General features: G+C 41.3%; 2 protein-coding genes across 2 annotated transcripts in view; both read left to right on the top strand.

The window, feature by feature from the left end:
* LOC146978331 (uncharacterized) overlaps positions 1-20,194 on the top strand; it is a 27,349-nt gene extending 7,155 nt beyond the window's left edge. Inside the window, exons 3-4 of the mRNA XM_085790597.1 lie at positions 18,831-19,058; positions 20,175-20,194. Coding sequence (XP_085646723.1) covers positions 18,831-19,058; positions 20,175-20,194 — 248 coding nt within the window. The remainder of the gene's footprint in view (positions 1-18,830; positions 19,059-20,174) is intronic.
* Positions 7,725-13,958, top strand: LOC146978332 (uncharacterized). The gene is made up of 4 exons (XM_085790498.1): positions 7,725-7,917; positions 12,265-12,462; positions 12,589-12,739; positions 12,824-13,958. Exons 1-4 carry the CDS (start codon positions 7,725-7,727, stop codon positions 13,407-13,409), a joined length of 1,128 nt encoding a protein of 375 aa, XP_085646624.1. The 3' UTR covers positions 13,410-13,958.

Genomic DNA, 20,194 nt, shown 5'->3' with positions numbered 1-20,194 from the left:
CTAGAAAAAACATTTCCAAGAATGGAAATGGTGTGAATGCTGAAAGCAGCTGAACGCTGTTGCAGAATTAGCAAATAGTGCAAGCAGTGACTGATCACCATACAAATGTTTGACCGAGGTAGGAATCGAACCCATAACCTCATGGTCAGTAGACTTTGACTGTGCCTCTAGGCCACAGTGTACACACAGTTGCAAAGACTGTTGTCTGTTGATGAGCTGCACTCTGTCTCACTCTTAAGTTAACAAGCCCAAAGCTGTAGTTCCAGTGCAAATCAATCTTAGTGCAGTGGTATAAACAAGAAACATGTTAACACAAACCAAGATTGAAAGAGGTAAAGAGAATAGGTGGGGGCGCATATGCATTATCAAGTTTGATCATGTGACCAGACCAAGTGGTATTGGTTAAAGGTCAAAGTGGCTGACACACTAACAAGACTGCTCAGGTGGGATTTGAACCTGTGACCTTGAGGTTGGATGGCAGGAACCTTATCCACTAGGCCATTCCAACACTTCCAATGAACTAGAGGTTGAGACTTTGATGAATGTGAGATTTTTCAATGATGCTTAAAAAAGCATCATAAATGAGACATTAGAAGTTTGTCTACAAATCAGAATTTGAATGAAGTCTCTAGCAGAAAGTACGACATGAATGAGGAAGGAATCGAACCCATGACCTCATGATCAATAAACCTTTACTCTGCCACTTCGCCACAGAGAGCACAGACATAAGCATGTTGCCATTGTAATGTGATGATGTGCTGCAAACGGTGGCAGAAGCAATTAATGCGTCTCTTAACGAACACCTGTAACCAATTGAGGGTGGGGGAGGGGAGCAGAATTCAACATCACATAACAAGATTGCTCAGCCTGGATTCGAACTAGTGACCTTGGGGTTGGCAAGCGGCCACCTTACCAACTGGACTACAGACAGAGTTGTGGAGATGTTACAAAGTTGAGCTCCTTCTCCTGCTGCTGTGAAAAAATGCATTGGGCTGAATGAGAGCAGAGAACTCCCCGGCTGCATTTAAAAAATATTTTAAATTATTATCTAAGTCTCTTTGCATTTTTGACCAGAATTTTAGCCAGAAGACAAGTGTGGCTACAAAACTGGAGAAAATAATTTGTCTAGAGTTTAATTTGCAGAAAAAGTTAAATATTTGAAAAAGTATAAATAGTTAAAAAGAGAAAAGTAATGCCGATAAAGTTCAAAAAAAGCTGCACGTTTTGATATATGAATTGTTGAAATAGCACAACACCTAACACACTAACCATATGGCCACAGAGAACCTGAGTTACAATGAGCTTTAGCTATACTATGAGGAATCAAAGACTGTCCAATGACAGCTGAATAATTGGAATCAAAAGTCAAGCAATGAAGTGAAAAGACTGAGGCAGGAATCGAACCCATGACCATATGATCACTAAACCTTTACTCTGCCACTCGGCTACAGAGAGCACACTGCTTTCAAAGCTGTTGTCATTCATTGTAATGTGATGATGTGCTGCAAACTGGTATGAATAATCAAGGAGATAACAAACACCTGTAACCAATTGAAGGCGGGGGAGGAGAGCAGAATTCAACATAACATAACAAGAGTTCTTCCCTTGGATTCGAACCAGTGACCTTAGGGTTGGCAAGCATCCACCCTAACCCCTATACTACAGTGGAGTTGTTAAGAAGAGAGGTTGAGACTTTGATGAATGTGAGATTTTTTGTGAAAAAGTTAAATATTTGAAAAAGTATAAATAGTTAAAAAGAGAAAAGTAATGCCGATAAAGTTCAAAAAAAGCTGCACGTTTTGATATGAATTGTTGAAATAGCACAAAGTATGAAGGACTAGAAGAAGACCGTAAAAAGGCGGAAGAAAATGGCCAAACAGAAGAACAATAGTGTGACTGCTTCAGCAGTCACACTAATTAAAAAGCACTTAACAGCAAGTTACAAAGTTGAGCTCCTTCTCCTGCTGATGTGAAAAAAATGCATTGAGCTGAATGAGAGCAGAGAGCTCCCTGGCTGCATTTAAAAAATATTTAAAATTATTATCTAAGTCTCTTTGCATTTTTTGACCAGAATTTTAGCCAGAAGACAAGTGTGGCTACAAAACTGGAGAAAATAATTTGTCTAGAGTTTAATTTGTGGCCGTGCTGACAGTTTAGCCAGAAAAACTCTAGAATGTTTTTTTGCCTCTATCCACTCTGACACCACTCTGGCTCTGCTCGTTAGACGCAATACACACACATTATAAAGCTGAAAAAAATCAGAAAAAGTTAAATATTTGAAAAAGTATAAATAGTTAAAAAGAGAAAAGTAATGCCGATAAAGTTCAAAAGAAGCTGCACGTTTGATATATGAATTGTTGAAATAGCACAAAGTATGAAGGACTAGAAGAAGACCGTAAAAAGGCGGAAGAAAATGGCCAAACAGAAGAACAATAGTGTGACTGCTTCCAGCAGTCACACTAACTAGAAAAAGCATTTCCAAGAATGGAAATGGTGTGACTGCTGGAAGCAGCTGGACGCTGTTGCAGAATTAGCAAATAGTGCAAGCAGTGATCACCATACAAATGTTTGACCAAGGTCGGAATCGAACCCACAACCTCATGGTCAGTAGACTTCCACTCTGCCTCTAGGCCACAGTGCACACACAGTTGCAGAGACTGTTGTCTGTTAATGATCTGCACACTGTCAACATCAAGAAAGCTTGAGAGTCAAGCTTGAATGACTTAGAATGAAAATTTCTGTGAATTTCAGGCTGAGAGCAGCAGTTTCAACATGAAGCAAGTTATCAGAAGTCAACAGAGTACGACTGGGAAAATAATTCACTATAATTGTTGTTGAGGCAAGATTTGAACCAGCAACCTTCAGGTCTCCAGACCAGCAAGCTAACCACTAGGCTACAGACAGAGACAGTATGTGAGGGGCAAAGAAAACCTTTGATAAGAGGATCACTGGCTTCTGCTTTAAAAAAAAAAGTAAGGAAAGTGCAGAAATTAACCACAACAAGTAAGTAGAGGACACTTTTGTGAAAATAGTGCAAGCAGTGATGACCATACAAATGGTTGACCAAGATAGGAATTGAACCCACAATCTCATGGTCAGAAGACTTTGACTTTGCCTCTAGGCCACAGTGTACACACTGTTGCAAAGACTATTGTCTGTTGATGAGCTGCACTCTGTCTCACTCTGAAGTTAACGAGCTGCACCTATTTGAAACACACTGTGTCAACACCAAGAAAGCTTGAGAGTCAAGCTTGAATAACTTAGAATGAAAATGTCTGTGAATTTCAGGCTGAGAGCAGCAGTTTCAACATGAAGCAAGTTATCAGAAGTCAACAGAGGACGACTGGGAAAATAATTCACTATAATTGTTATTGAGGCAAGATTTGAACCAGTAACCTTCAGATATCCAGCTCAGCAAGCTAACCACTAGGCTACAGGCAGAGACAGTATCTGAGGGGCAAAGAAAACCTTTAATAAGAGGATCACTGGCTCCTGCTTAAAAAAAAAGGTAAGGAAAGTGCAGAAATTAGCCACACCAAGAAAGAAGAGGACTTTTTTGTGACCTGTGACTATTTTTTGGTGAATTAAAATGATTTAAAAAGCACTTAACAGCAAGTTACAAACTGTGGCACTAGCAATTAATGCGTCTCTTAATGACCACCTGTAACCAATTGAGGGTGATGGAGGGGAGCAGAATTCATAACAAGAGTGCTCAACCTGGATTTGAACCAGTGACCTTGGGGTTGGCAAGCAGCCACCCTAACCACTACACTAGAGGAGAGTTAGGGAGAAGAGAGGTTGAGACTTTGATGAATGTGAGATTTTTCAATGATGCTTAAATTAAAAAGAAATGAGTATAAATTAGCCACACCAAGTAAGAAGAGGACTTTTTTGTGACCTGTGACTATTTTTTGGTGAATTAAAATGAACTAGAAAAGGCATTTCCAAGAATGGAAATGGTGTGACTGCTGACAGCAGCTGAACGCTGTTGCAGAATTAGCAAATAGTGCAAGCAGTGATCACCATACAAATGTTTGACCAAGGTCGGACTCGAACCCACAACCTCATGGTCAATAGACTTCCACTCTGCCTCTAGGCCACAGTGCACACACAGTTGCAGAGACTGTTGTCTGTTGATGAGCTGCACTCTGTCTCACTCTGACATCAAGAAAGCTTGAGAGTCAAGCTTGAATGACTTAGAATGAAAATTTCTGTGAATAACTGTTATTGAGGCAAGATTTGAACCAGTAAGCTTCAGGTCTCCAGCTCAGCAAGCTAACCACTAGGCTACAGGCAGAGACAGTATGTGAGTGGCAAAGAAAACCTTTAATAAGAGGATCACTGGCTCCTGCTTAAAAAAAAGGTAAGGAAAGTGCAGAAATTAGCCACACCAAGTAAGACTTAGAATGAAAATTTCTGTGAATTTCAGGCTGAGAGCAGCAGTTTCAACATGAAGCAAGTTATCAGAAGTCAACAGAGGACGACTGGGAAAATAATTCACTATAATTGTTGATGAGACAAGATTTGATCCAGTAATCGAACCCACAACCTCATGATCACTAAACCTTTACTCTGCCACTTCACCACAGAGAGCACAGATATAAGCATGTTGCCATTATAATGTGATGATGTGCAGAGAGCTCCCTGGCTGCATTTAAAAAATATTTAAAATTATTATCTAAGTCTCTTTGCATTTTTGACCAGAATTTTAGTCAGAAGACAAGTGTGGCTACAAAACTGGAGAAAATAATTTGTCTAGAGTTTAATTTGCAGAAAAAGTTTAATATTTTAAAAAGTATAAATAGTTAAAAAGAGAAAAGTAACGCCGATAAAGTTCAAAAAAAGCTGCACGTTTTGATATATGAATTGTTGAAATAGCACAACACCTAACACACTAACCATATGGCCACAGAGAACCTGAGTTACAATGAGCTTTATACTATGAGGAATCAAAGACTGTCCAATGACAGCTGAATAATTGGAATCAAAAGTCAAGCAATGATGTGAAATGACTGAGGCAGGAATCAAACCCGTGACCATATGATCACTAAGCCTTTACTCTGCCACTCGGCTACAGAGAGCACACTGCTTTCAAGACTGTTGTCATTCATTGTAATGTGATGATGTGCTGCAAACTGGTACGAGTAATCAAGGAGATAACAAACACCTGTAACCAATTGAAGGCGGGGGAGGAGAGCAGAATTCAACATAACATAACAAGAATTCTTCCCTTGGATTCGAACCAGTGACCTTAGGGTTGGCAAGCAGTTACCCTACCCCCTACACTACAGTGGAGTTGTTAAGAAGAGAGGTTGAGACTTTTATGAATGTGAGATTTTTCAATGATGCTAAAAACACAAAGAAATTAATATAAATTAGCCACACCAAGTAAGAAGAGGACTTTTTTGTGACCTGTGACTATTTTTTGGTGAATTAAAATGAATTAAAAAGCACTTAACAGCAAGTTACAAAGTTGAGCTCCTTCTCCTGCTGATGTGAAAAAAATGCATTGAGCTGAATGAGAGCAGAGAGCTCCCTGGCTGCATTTAAAAAATATTTAAAATTATTATCTAAGTCTCTTTGCATTTTTGACCAGAATTTTAGCCAGAAGACAAGTGTGGCTACAAAACTGGAGAAAATAATTTGTCTAGAGTTTAATTTGTGGCCGTGCTGACAGTTTAGCCAGAAAAACTCTAGAATGTTTTTTTGCCTCTCTACACTCTAGCTCTGCTCGTTAGACGCAATACACACACATTATAAAGCTGAAAAAAATCAGAAAAAGTTAAATATTTGAAAAAGTATAAATAGTTAAAAAGAGAAAAGTAATGCCGATAAAGTTCAAAAGAAGCTGCACGTTTTGATATATGAATTGTTGAAATAGCACAAAGTATGAAGGACTAGAAGAAGACCGTAAAAAGGCGGAAGAAAATGGCCAAACAGAAGAACAATAGTGTGACTGCTTCAGCAGTCACACTAATTAAAAAGCACTTAACAGCAAGTTACAAAGTTGAGCTCCTTCTCCTGCTGCTGTAAAAAAAATGCATTGGGCTGAATGAGAGCAGAGAGCTCCCTGGCTGCATTTAAAAAATATTTAAAATTATTATCTAAGTCTCTTTGCATTTTTGACCAGAATTTTAGCCAGAAGACAAGTGTGGCTACAAAACTGGAGAAAATAATTTGTCTAGAGTTTAATTTGTGGCCATGCTGACAGTTTAGCCAGAAAAACTCTAGAATGTTTTTTTGCCTCTCTCCACTCTGACACCACTCTAGCTCTGCTCGTTAGACGCAACACACACACATTATAAAGCTGAAAAAAATCAGAAAAAGTTAAATATTTGAAAAAGTATAAATAGTTAAAAAGAGAAAAGTAATGCCGATAAAGTTCAAAAGAAGCTGCACGTTTTGATATATGAATTGTTGAAATAGCACAAAGTATGAAGGACTAGAAGAAGACCGTAAAAAGGCGGAAGAAAATGGCCAAACAGAAGAACAATAGTGTGACTGCTTCAGCAGTCACACTAATTAAAAAGCACTTAACAGCAAGTTACAAAGTTGAGCTCCTTCTCCTGCTGCTGTAAAAAAAATGCATTGGGCTGAATGAGAGCAGAGAGCTCCCTGGCTGCATTTAAAAAATATTTAAAATTATTATCTAAGTCTCTTTGCATTTTTGACCAGAATTTTAGCCAGAAGACAAGTGTGGCTACAAAACTGGAGAAAATAATTTGTCTAGAGTTTAATTTGTGGCCATGCTGACAGTTTAGCCAGAAAAACTCTAGAATGTTTTTTTGCCTCTCTCCACTCTGACACCACTCTAGCTCTGCTCGTTAGACGCAACACACACACATTATAAAGCTGAAAAAAAATCAGAAAAAGTTAAATATTTGAAAAAGTATAAATAGTTAAAAAGAGAAAAGTAATGCCGATAAAGTTCAAAAAAAGCTGCACGTTTTGATATATGAATTGTTGAAATAGCACAAAGTATGAAGGACTAGAAGAAGACCGTAAAAAGGCGGAAGAAAATGGCCAAACAGAAGAACAATAGTGTGACTGCTTCCAGCATTCACACTAACAAGTCAGAAACTAAATGAGCGAATTGCAAAGCAACATTACCAGTGAGATCAAATAAAGTCTGCTCTCAATGAATGAAATCCAAACTTGATTTTTTAATGTAGCCTAATGGATTTTGTTTTTCCACACAAAGTTATAAAGAATTTTGTCAATGGCAGTGGTGGTCTGTTTATTTACTTCCAGAAATATTGCTGTGCTCTGCTTTAGATAAAATAATTCTGCTGTTGTCTGTTGTTGTAGTATTGTTGTATTTTTAACTGGACCCAGAGTCTGTACTAAATGATCTATCTATCTATCTATCTATCTATCTATCTATCTATCTATCTATCTATCTATCTATCTATCTATCTATCTATCTATCCATCCATCCATCCATCCATCCATCCATCCATCCATCCATCCATCCATCCATCCATCCATCCATCCATCCATCCATCCATCCATCCATCCATCCATCCATCCATCCATCCATCCATCCATCCATCCATCCGCCCTGAAGGGACAGATGTCTCTGGCTCCGCCGTGTCATTGGGCAGCAGCAGCGGGGGGGAGTCATCTACTCTTGCACGTGACACGGATACAGGAAACGGACTCCTCGTGGAGCTTCCTCCTTCTCGCTGCTGTGTCACGGGGAGTGAGTGTGTGTCTGAGTGAACATGGCTAAAGTCCAGGTGCTGAGAGCGCTGGTGGAGCAGCGACTGAGTTCGGCCGTCGAAGAGATCTTTGTTCTGATTGAAAGAACCGTGGAGGAGTACGAGGAGGAGCTATGTCGGTCAGAGCAGGAGAAGCAGCGACAGAGGAAACAACTGGACGCTTTGTTAAACCCTCGGGTTTTGTTACAGAGAGCAGGTCAGTTATTAACGGAGAACCAGTTTGTCTCGGTTTGATGTAACGGGGAAACGTTGGTGGCGTTGAGGACCAGGGGGATGAATTATCGGACTACGCACATATGTAACTCACAGCGCTGAGTTTATCAGTGTGACAGACCCGAGGCTAAACACTTAGCTTCAACACTTAGCTTCAGTTTTAGCCACCTGCAGCTGCTACGACCGGATGTTAGACCTTCGACTTTCAAAATAAGAGCCCGGGACACTAATGCGTGATTTTTGCTGTAGGCCTATTAAGCCCCTGACACACCGCCACGACGCTTCCCGACGCGTCCCGACGCCGACGGCTTTGGCCGACGAGTCTGTCGCCTCTCGTCGGGAGAAAGGAAAAAGTGAAACACACCGCCCCGACTGCCGACCAGAGCGACTGAGTGGCGAGGACTCCCCCATAGAAATACAGACCCATACAGACCAGGGGCAGCTCTGCTCACTGTTCATTCAAACAAACTAATGCCACTGCCACAGTTAATTTCATCAATGAGACAACATTAATCTCCCCAAAACAATTTAACCAGCCACGTTTTAACAGCGCTAAAGCCGAAATTAAAACAGTTTTTAGCAGCTTACTGCTGTGGCTCGGTTGCCGCGAATTGGCGATAGCCGATGCTAATTTCTGTTAGCCCGTCTATGGTGTTTTACATTACACGTTAGCATTAAGCTAGCGGGCTTTATATGCTTAGTTGTGAGCTGTGTGTGTTTTGAACGTTGTTTCAAACTATGTGGGTTTGATTGAACATCTTTGATGTTTAAATATATATTCATATTGCCGCTTAATATATTGCTTTACTCCTCTTTTTATTTTATATACCATTTTTACTGTAGGACAGGCTAGGACACCGTTTGTTTACTGTGGTCACTTCCGTCCCTCCCACACACCGCGCTGATTCGCTTAGGGCACCGCCAATCAGAATCGCCGTAGCTAGCACACAGCCAATCAGAGTACCCGACGAGTCTACTCTCCCGACGGCCGACGAGTCCCGACTGAGCATGTTCAATCGGCCCCGACGAGATCCGACAAGAGCCGAGGCTCCCCGACGGAGGTGAACACACCAAACAGACGAGCTCCCGACGCCGTCCGACGAGGCCAGACGCCCGACGGTCGGCTCGGTGTGTCCCTGGCTTTAAAGGGACAACGAGGAGTTTCTCCATCGGCAGAACGAAAAGTTCCGCGACAATAAAAAAAAGTCTCATATTAATGTGGATGAATCTACGTTACCCACACTTGTTAATGGGCCCATTTTCGATAAATATATCGTTTTGTCTCTATCGTTATTTTGTTATTATTAGTGGTGGCGGAAATGCTGGGCGAGCCGACCAGCGTTTCCTTACTTTCGGTTTCACGGACGCTGCCTGGCGGGTCATCAGAATGACGCCGGGTTCCACTGGATGCGGAACGATTCCGAAACGGGTCCGCTACGGAGCGGCTGCTACTCCGACTCCGTCCACTCACACCGGTTCCGTCCGTGATGTTGATTGTTGCGGCTCCGCCACACAGCGGGAACACGTGATCTCGCGATAAAGCGGGTTGTAGTTTCCATAAAGTGAACCACAAAATCAAAAACAAGTAATTTAATCCAGAGGAGTAGTAGAGAAACAACTTGGTGCTGACCTGACTTGATTTTACAATCACTATCTCCTTGTCCATGGTGTAAACGGGGTGAAATGATGTCTGAAAACCTCCGAGCTGCTGACTTCAGGCCGGTCGCTGCCCATTACAACGTTTTCAAGGTGTAAAGCAGGAAATATGCTCCGCTCAGGGTACGAAATTAAGAAAATATTTTGGGGGCAATTTTGGCCCCCACAGTCCAAAAAGTGGGGGCATTTTCAAAATACTTGGGGGCCATTTCATATATATATATATATATATATATAAATAACAAACTATAAGCTATATAAACGCCTATCATAGTCTATAAACAATATAAATAATGGGTTATATAAAGTTATGGTTGGTCAATATTAGATATTAGATATTACCAGTAATATGAGAATATCACTGGTAGGTAGGGCTGGGCGATGTGGGGGGGCTGTTGTGAACTCAACAGTCGTTCTGGGGTGAGCAGCCAGGGCCGTTGTATAGGGGAGAAAGGTGATGATAATTCTAGTGGCCCATGCAGCACCCAGTAGGGCCCACAAAAAACCCCAGTAGTCTAATCTTTGTATAACTGAATTATTCTGCATAAGACCCTGACTAATACTCATAGTAATGCTGCATTGGCATCAAAACAAAGTAGGCTAAATAAAAAAATGATAATACATACGTAGTCTAAGCAAAAAAGTGGAAACGTGAGGGGGCAGGGGCCCACTTTAGTATTCCTTCAGGGGGCCCAGAATTCCTAGTAACGGCCCTGTGAGCAGCAGAGCGGCCGCACCGTGACCACGGTCCACTCCAACTGCCTGGTGTCCCCATTGCGCACCACGCGTCTTTTCAGTCACTCGTCCGAGTTCTCCTTACTTTTTCTTTTGAGACAACATTCATTCTCTCTCTTTCTTTTATTTTTTATTTTACCGGCGGTGTCAGCTGATGTGCCCGTCTGCAGCAACCCAAACAAATACACGTGTTGACTGGCTCTATTCCAGCCACATGATTGGTTCGGCACGGCGCAACTCTCAATATCATCGGCTATTTGTATTGTTTGCCAAAACATGGATGAATGAAACCTATCGACCATGTCTCATATTTCTATTGAGGAAAAGTTATTTCACAATTTCTACCGTTTTATCACCCAGCCCTAAGTGGGCTATTGTCCCCCTCCTACCTGGGAAACAGGAGGGAGACACAGCTCTAACTACACAACACCGACAAGGACTGAGAGCCGCATGTTGCAGTGACGTTATAAGATTTTTTTTTTTTTTTAAACCCTGCAAATAATAAGCCGACGAAAAGGTGCAACTTGCCACTTAACTTTTTGTCGATGTAGGCTATTATTTGCTGGGGCTTTCGGGGGGATTCACTGTGGGCCACCGCCAGTCTGATCAGGTCCATCGCAGCACAGCAGCTGCAGCACTGCCCCGCTGTCACATGACTCTCACGTATCAGCCCAATCTCGTTTACATCAGGAGAATAATGAGGCGCGACAGTAAATTAATGAAAATACATTTATGATAATGTATAGATATAAATATATTTGTTTTGAAATTTTGGGGGCAATTTTGGCCCCAGGATCATGATTTTTGGGGGCATCCTTGGTAAAATTTGGGGCCAAATGGCCCATGGCCCCCGCTAATTTCCGACGCTGGCTCCGCTGTAAACATGGTGTATTTTTTTTTTTTTTTTTTTTTTTTATTTGATAGTGATGACAGTAGAGATAGACAGGAAATGGGGAGGCGGAGAGAGGGGGAATGACACGCAGGAAAGGTCTGCCCGACGCGGGATTCGAACCGGGGACGCCTGCGGTGAGGACTGTAGCCTCTACATGGGGCGGCCGCTCTACCCATTGCGCCACGCACCGCCCCAAACATGGTGTATTTTATTTTGAAAATTAACTGGGTGTTTTATTTTGTATTTTGCCCGCGATTTCCTGTCATACACGACCTGCTCTGTGCTGATTGATGCGCCGTGCTCCGGCGTCCGGCAAAAATAGAAGCTCTGCGTATCTTTTGCGAGGGCTGCCGGATGCCGGTGCCGTTCCGGACCCACGACGCAGCGGACCCGGAGTCGGTGGACGCTGCCACGGTGATTATAATTCATACGTAACGGCTCCGCCGCCGTACCGGAGCGGATCTGCAGCCGTTCCGCATCCAGTGGAATTTAGGCGTAACGCAGCCGAATCGCCGTTTATGGTCGGGACTACGACGGTATCTGATCGTCTTAGAACCTCTGACTTTAATTCTTGATGAATGAAAACATGAGTCTGTCTTGCGCCGGTCAAAGAATTTCACGGTGCGTGCGGATGCTCATAAATGTAGTGATTGGACGTTAAAGATACTAGTGGTTAAGATTTTTTTATTTCTGGGGGCGTTAGTTTAGCTTAAATGAGAGCTCAGTATTGTGGCAAAGTGTTATTTATTTATCTATTTACTTTATTTTACATTTTACAAAATACATAGGGTAGAATATGGTTACATTAGCCATTTAACAGAAGATGTTTTCTCTGAAAAATGGGATGTTTTCAGTAATATGAAACAATATATTTCTGATGAGTGAACTGATAAACCATAAGACCAAACATGCATTATTAAAGGCCATAATTACAAGTCGGACTGAGAACACTGCAGTCATGTTTGTGCTCTCAAAGCGTATTAGAAAAGCAGTCCCTTCTCAAATGATGTGAGTTGTTTTAAGTTGTGTGTAATGTTTGTATTTCAGAGTGTGTGAGGGCAGAGGAAGTTCCCACAGAGCAGCAGGAGTGGAGCTCCAGTCAGGACCAGAGGGACTCTGAGCCTCTTCATGTAAAAGAAGAGCTGGACGATTGGACCACTCATGGAGGAGAGCAGCTTCAAGGACCAGAGGAGTTGAAATATAAAGATAATGAAGAGAAACCTCCGCTCTTACAGCTTCAACAGGGTCAGACTGAGGACGACGGAGGAGCAGAGCCTCCAGCCAGCAGCTCCCCTAAACACATGGAAACAGACACTGATGGAGGACCAGAACCAGACAGAAACACATGTTCAGACAGACATTTACTACCAGATACTAATGACAAGACCTCTGATTCATCTGAGACTGAAGACAGTGAAGATGAGGAGAGGGAGAAAAAAGAACCTCAGTCTGGGTTGAACTCTGAAAATAATGGCTGTGATACTAACAGGAAACTACTTAGCTGCTCTGAGTGTGGTAGAAAATGTGTAACGAAGTCAAAGCTGACGGCACACATGAGAATGCACACAGGAGAGAAACCATTTAGCTGCTCTGAGTGTGATAAAACATTTGGCTTCAAGCCAGCCCTGACGAGGCACATGATAATTCACACAGGAGAGAAACCATTTAGCTGCTCTGAGTGTGGTAAAACATTTGGCAACAAGCCAGCCCTGACGAGGCACATGATAATTCACACAGGAGAGAAACCATTTAGCTGCTCTGAGTGTGATACGACATTTGGCAGGAAGTCACAGCTGAAAATACACATGAGAATCCACACAGGAGAGAAACCATTTAGCTGCTCTGAGTGTGATACGACATTTGGCAGGAAGACAAACCTGATTACACACATGATAACTCACACAGGAGAGAAACCATTTAGCTGCTCTGAGTGTGATAAAACATTTGGCATCAAGGCACTTCTGACGAGACACATGATAACTCACACAGGAGAGAAACCATTTAGCTGCTCTGAGTGTGGTAAAATATTTGGCAGGAAGTCACATCTGAAGAGACACATGATAACTCACACAGGAGAGAAACCATTTAGCTGCTCTGAGTGTGATACGACATTTGGCACGAAGTCACAGCTGACAAGACACATGAGAATTCACACACGAGAGAAACCATTTAGCTGCTCAATTTTTTCGTAAAAGATTTGCACAGACGGGAAGTCAAGACACTTGACCACACATAGAGATGAACCATCATTAAAGTGCATCTTTTGTGGCAAAAGATTCAATTGGATTCTTCAGGTCATAAATCACAGGTGTGACTTGACATCTGTGCATTAGGGGTGTCACGATTCTCCAAATCCTCGATTCGATTTGATTTTCGATTTTAGGGTCACGATTCGATTCTCGATTTTTTTTTCTTCTTTTTCTTACAGCACAGAGGTCTATGCCATTTTCAGACTAGTCTAGTCTACGATCATTGGTTTTATTCATCAAGTTTTGTACATTAAATCTTATTTCAAAAGATGGGCTACATATAAATGATGCCATTTCCATACTGTATCACATTAGGCACTAATGGGCTGTGTTCGAAATCATCCACTCACTCACTCACTCCCTATCCACTACATCATGTATATGATATAGTGGACTACATCATGTACACGATGTAGGGAATGACGGGAGGAGAATTCGGACACTTCATTTTCTGGACGTGGTTGCGTCAGCTGATGCGCCAGGTGTTGCTGTGACGGAAGCAGACGCACCGAGAATCATGTAAACAAACCATGGATGTATGAAACAAACTGGACACATAAAAAATAAAATAAGAAAAACTGGACACTTGCGGGAACATTTGAGGATGTGATTCTGTGTGGTTGTGTTTCTCAGACAATTGACTGTTGAAATATCCGAAGTTTGGTTTGGTAAACTACTGTTGTGTGTCCCGACCGTGAGCCGTTAGCGGCTCTGTGGCTATGCTCTGTGGCTATTAGCTTAGCTCGTCAGATCGTTTTTACTTCATATTCTACTACAGTTTCTTTATTAGATTGATTTAATGCTGCCTGTTAATGTTCGGATGCTGCTGCCCAACTCCTGCTCCTCGGGCGAGGCAAACGGAGCAAAGGCAAATATGTATTTTTTGGTAAATTGCCTAAATAAATCGTAGCTAACATGCTAATTAGCTTCCTCTTCTTCTCTGGCAAAACGCGACCGCATTGCATTGTGGGATACGGGAGTAGAAAGTAGTGTACATCGCTTGTTCACTCAATTTTGCGGTGCATTGTGGGTGTTTTGTCATCCATGGTCACATTTAAATAATTTATTTACAATATAAAGGTAACAATTTTCCCAAGAATGCCCCCAAAATCATGATCCAGGGGCCAAAATTGCCCCCAAGGTTTTGAAACAAATATATTTATATCTGTACATTATCATAATTTTATTTTCATTAATTTACCGTCGCGTCATCTCCTGATGTCGACTTCATGTAATGTAAACGAGATTGCGCTGATACGGAGAGTCATGTGACAGACAGCGGGGCACCAGATCCCCCGAAAGCCCCCGCAAATAATACATCGACAAAAAGTGGCAAGTCGATCCTCTCTTTGATTTAGATGCTCGAGATCATGACGTAATTTCGATCGATTTCGATAAAAAAATCGAAATCGTGACACCCCTACTGTGCATTGTTGGTGAACGAGGAAGTGAGGTATTTTGATTAAGGAAATTTCTAGGTCATCCATGTTAATAGCATAATCATGGACCTCTTACAGATAAATATTAACACAAAGTAAGAAAAAAAACTGTCGTCTACATTAATGTTACAATCTAAATTTTGAAATATACAAATTATAAGTATAACCTAATATGACAAAGACACAAAAAACATCAAAAGCTGTCGCCACTCTGTTATGTCAATCGCTCTGCTCTACTCCAACCGTTTTCAGTGACCGACATCAAACAATTCATCAGAAACCCAACTTCAATCTGGAACTTCATTCCCAACTATATATTTTCCAAAGTCGGTGGCCTTAATTTTCTGTTACTCTGTACCTACAATATTGAAAAACTTCCCATAAAACTAGCCAACTTTCATAAACAGATACTTCTTTTCTGGTCTTTGATTTATAAACATAACTTCACCCCCCACAGATATTATATTTGGAATAACAGGGACGTACTATATAAACACAAATCACTTTTTCTGGAGAACTGGTTCACCCACGGCATTATTCTGGTTAGTCAGCTTTTCAATTCTAACAGCACACTATTATCATATTCAGAATTTTAAAATAAATATACACTTCCTATTCCTCCGAAAGAATATGCAATAGTATTTGATGCGATACCCTCTGGAGTGATTATGTTATTAAAAAATGTTTTGTTACCTGAGTCTGACCCCTTACCTCTGGAGCCTGTACAGCAGGGGTGTCAAACTCATTTTAGTTCAGGGGCAACAAACAGCGCAATCTGATCTCAAGTGGGCCGGACTAGTAAAATAATAGCATGATACCATATAAATAAAAAGAACATTGAATTGTTCCCTTTGTTTTAGTGCGTTATTAAGATGTTTACAGTTAATGAACTATTCTTTTACGAACCAACTTGACATTTCTTGATTAAATGTGCAATTTCATGCCTCTTACAGTATGTCTTCTATGTAATTTTCACAGTTGGCAAATTTTTCCTGAGGGCCGGATTGAACCCTCTGCCGGGCCGGTTTTGGCCCACGGGCCGCATGTTTGACACCCCTGCTGTACAGACTGAAATTGGTCGAATCTGCTTCTCAGCAAAAAACAACCGTACTGTACGTGCATTACTTCAAAAAGGAAGTGTTAGTGCCCCCAATTGTCTCATACTGGAATAATTTATTCACAAACCTGATCTGGAAAAACATATGGTCCCTCCCCTACAAATATTTTATCACAAGTAAAATCAAAGAAGTATCCCTTAAACTCATCCATCGTATCTATCCCTCCAATTTATTCATGCAAAGGTATAAAAAAGACATTAACGAACTCTGCTCATTCTGTAAACAGGCTCCAGAAGATTTTCAACATCTTTTCTGGTCATGTCCTCATCTGCTGTCCTTTTGGAAAAATGTAACTACTTTCATCCGTCAACATTTCGACAAAAACTTTGTTTTGGACTATCAAAATGTATTGTTTGGTTTCTTTGCAGACTCGGCTTCCCAATTAAACCAATATTATATAATTAATTTGATACTATTTTTAGCCAAAGCTCATATTCACAACCACAAATTTACAAATCAAATACTTTGCACTCACCGTTTCAAAAACGAAATCAAACAATACATCAACCTAATTAGTCAATCGGAAAATAAGAAAGCCATAAAGACCATAGTACTACTTTCTCTGTTTCCACATTTTTGAATAGACCTATGTTTGCCTAACATGAAATGTACCTATTTTTTGTCTTCTCCTGCCTTTCATGATACTATGTAACTCAACTTGCTGACATTATTCCACTTTTATTTGTAACCCCCTCCTCCCTCGTTCCCACAATGTACTTCCCAATTCACAATGACTCTAATTCAATAAAAATAAATTTAAAAAAGTTTTCAGTGACCGACCTTTAGCACCGTCCACATTCGACTTTCAGCCAATCACAGGCGATCTTTAGACCCGCCAACCAATCACAGGCGACCTTCCCGCCCCTTTCCGCAGGCTGCATACGGGTACTTGGCTGGCTGGCGACACCCATGTGACACGGATGTAGGAAACGGACTCGTCGTGGAGCTTCTTCCTTCTTGCTACTGTCTCGGAGGGGAACTGTGTGTATGTGTATGTGTGTGGTTGTGGTTGTGGTTGTGTCTGAGTGAACATGGCTAAAGTCCAGGTGCTGAGAGCGCTGGTGGAGCAGCGACTGAGTTCGGCCGTCGAAGAGATCTTTGTTCTGATTGAAAGAACCGTGGCGGAGTACGAGGAGGAGCTATGTCGGTCAGAGCAGGAGAAGCAGCGACAGAGGAAACAACTGGACGCTTTGTTAAACCATCGGGTTTTGTTACAGAGAGCAGGTCAGTTTTTTCTTTTAACGAAGACACATTTTGTCTCTGTTTGACGTAGCGGACGTAGCGTATAGCGTACCGTTATAAATCCGCCGTTAAATCAAAACCACGCCAGCCGTTAAAAACGCCATTGGGGCGTTACAGACGCCATCAGACGATAAAGACACTATGGCCGTGATATAATTTAGGTTTTTTGGGGGGTGATATAGTTATAGTTTCAGTCATTACATTCAAGACACAAAAACAGTACAAGAGAGTAAACAAAACAGAAAGTATACTGACGGTTGCGAGGTGACGGGACTGTCCCTCCCTGGTGCTGATCACTATGGAAACCGTCAAAGTTGCAGCAGTTTGACAAGTTGCTACGTCAAACAGTTGTATCTGTGCCACAATTTTTTTTATATAAATTATAAATTGATAATGAATTATAATGATACACCATTGAAAAGCTTGGTTAAAGCAGAAGTAAGCAATATTTTTGTGTTAATATAAGTCTTAAATAGTTATATCTTTCGACAGCAATCACTTCTATAGAGTGTTTGGACTGAAACACGGGTCTGTCAGTCACTCTGCTCTGCTCTGAGCCGAGGAGAAAACTTTTCTCGTATCCTACAAGTTAGGGACGAGGACCAATAGATCCATGGTGCGTTCAACGCAACCCGTAACTCGTGTTTTTCCGACCTGTGAAGTTGTACCAGTTCGATCTGGTACGAGTTCACGGGTCGGAAGTTACGAGTGGCCGTTATAGTGACTTTCACAGGTAAAACAGGTCGGAAAAACACAAGTGGGTTGCCTTGCCTGGAACGCTAATAAGTCGTAAGCCGTGACGTGAAGCTGTAATTTACGGTTTCAAAAGCCTGCCTCGAACGCAGCATTAGCCAAAATGACCGGATCGCTTACTTCTGCTTTAAATGAGAGCTCAATAATGCAGCAGAGTGTTTTTTTTTTTTTTTTTTTACACATTAAATATATGAGGTATGTGGTTATATTAGCCAATAATTATGCCAGACATAAACTAATCATAATATTGTAAAATGCTTTCTCTGCTAAATGGGCCTTTTTCAACAATATGAAATGATATATTTCTAATGAGTGACCTGAAAAACCCTAAAACCAGCATGGAGTCAAACTGAGAACAGCAGCTGTTAAAGTTACCATCCCAGGCGGCTGGACTTTTTTTCCGAATTGCACAACTTACTGACAGACGGGCCATCCAACCAAAGTTATCTGAGACTAATTTGATTGGTAGGACAATTTTTGGACCAAGTTTCGTCATTGATATGTCAAATCAGTTATGTCATCAATTACTGTCTAATACTTACCAGATATACTCCGATTTTTATAATTTTGCTTAAATTTTGCAAAAAATGAACCCCCAGGGATGGTACCTTTAAAGCTATAGTGCGCAACCCTCCCCTCCCCTTCTCTCTGAAACGCCTTCCTAGACAAATAACTAAGTCCAGTTGCTTTCGATTTAACCTCCTTTGAAATTTTTTTCAGCAATGACTTTCAAAATAAAACAACAAAAATACATAAACTGTGACCATACATTTCATGTAGGTTTTAAGTTGTATATAATGTTTGTATTTCAGAGTGTGTGAGGGCGCAGGAAGTTCCCACAGAGCAGCAGGAGTGGAGCTCCAGTCAGGACCAGAGGGACTCTGAGCCTCCTCGTGTAAAAGAAGAGCTGTTGAACGCTTGGACCATTCATGGAGGAGAGCAGCTTCAAGGACCAGAGGAGTTCAAAGTCATTCCTTTACCTGTGAAAAGTGAACATGAAGATGATGAAGGGAAACCTCCGCTCTCACAGCTTCAACAGGGTCAGACTGAGGAGGACGGAGGAGCAGAGCCTCCAGCCAGCAGCTCCCCTAAACACATGGAAACAGACACTGATGGAGGACCAGAACCAGACAGAAACACATGTTCAGACAGACATTTACAACCAGATACTAATGACAAGACCTCCGAATCATCTGACACTGAAGACAGTGGAGATGAGGAGAGGGAGAAAAAAGAACCTCAGTCTGGGTTGAACTCTGAAAATAATGGCTGTAATACTAACAGGAAACTACTTAGCTGCTCTGAGTGTAATAAAATATGTGTAACAAAGTCAAAGCTGACGACCCACATGAGAACTCACACAGGAGAGAAACCATTTAGCTGCTCAATTTGTAGTAAAGGATTTACACAGAGCGGAAATCTGACGAGACACTTGGCCACACATAGAGACGAAACATCACTAAAGTGCATCTTTTGTGGCACAAGTTTCAACGGGCTTCATCAGGTCAAAAACCACAGGTGTGTTGGTGAGTCCTCACAGGTCAGAGGTCGACCAGAGAACCTCAGTCACGTTACATTCAAAAATTATTGGATGTGAAACTAACTGAACAGGAACAAAGTAGCTGCTCTGTGTGTGGTGAGAGACTGAGGTTGCACATGACAATCACAAACTGAACAGCTTGATAGTTTCTGTCCACTGTGAACTGATTCTTCACTCGGAGTGACGGTCTAACTTTTCTCCTGCGTGTATGCAGAAGAGAAACTGTTTAGCTGCCAATTGTGCAAAGCCAAAGGGTTTCGAGATGATCAAGAAACAAATGACGTTGGAGGCACTGTCTTGGCAGCGACAGGAGATCAGTTTGGAGAATTAAATGCACTGCTTTTGAATGGAAATGTTGTCATATGAATCCAAAACTGGCAAAAGGTTTAACTTTGAGAAATAAACTTAATTGAGAGGAATATATTTTCACTGTAGTAGCCTAAGTACTAACACTAATTTGTTAATTGGTTCTAGAAAACATTGTAGAAGTTTTTATGTCTGGTGTTCATAAGTTTGGCCATTTTGATAGATTTTTGCTAGGTGGTAAATATATATTGTTGGAATGATTTGAGTCTTGGTACAGATTTAATTAGTGTTAAGATTTGTCCTCTTGCAGGTGAAAAGTCAGTTCCATAA

This window comes from Trachurus japonicus, chromosome 11 (genome assembly GCF_045865225.1).
Source record: "Trachurus japonicus isolate A0001 chromosome 11, Traja_1.0".
Classification (NCBI taxonomy): Eukaryota; Metazoa; Chordata; class Actinopteri; order Carangiformes; family Carangidae; genus Trachurus; species Trachurus japonicus.
The sequence above is the reverse complement of the archived record's forward strand: the minus strand, read 5'-3'. Positions and strand labels throughout refer to the sequence as shown.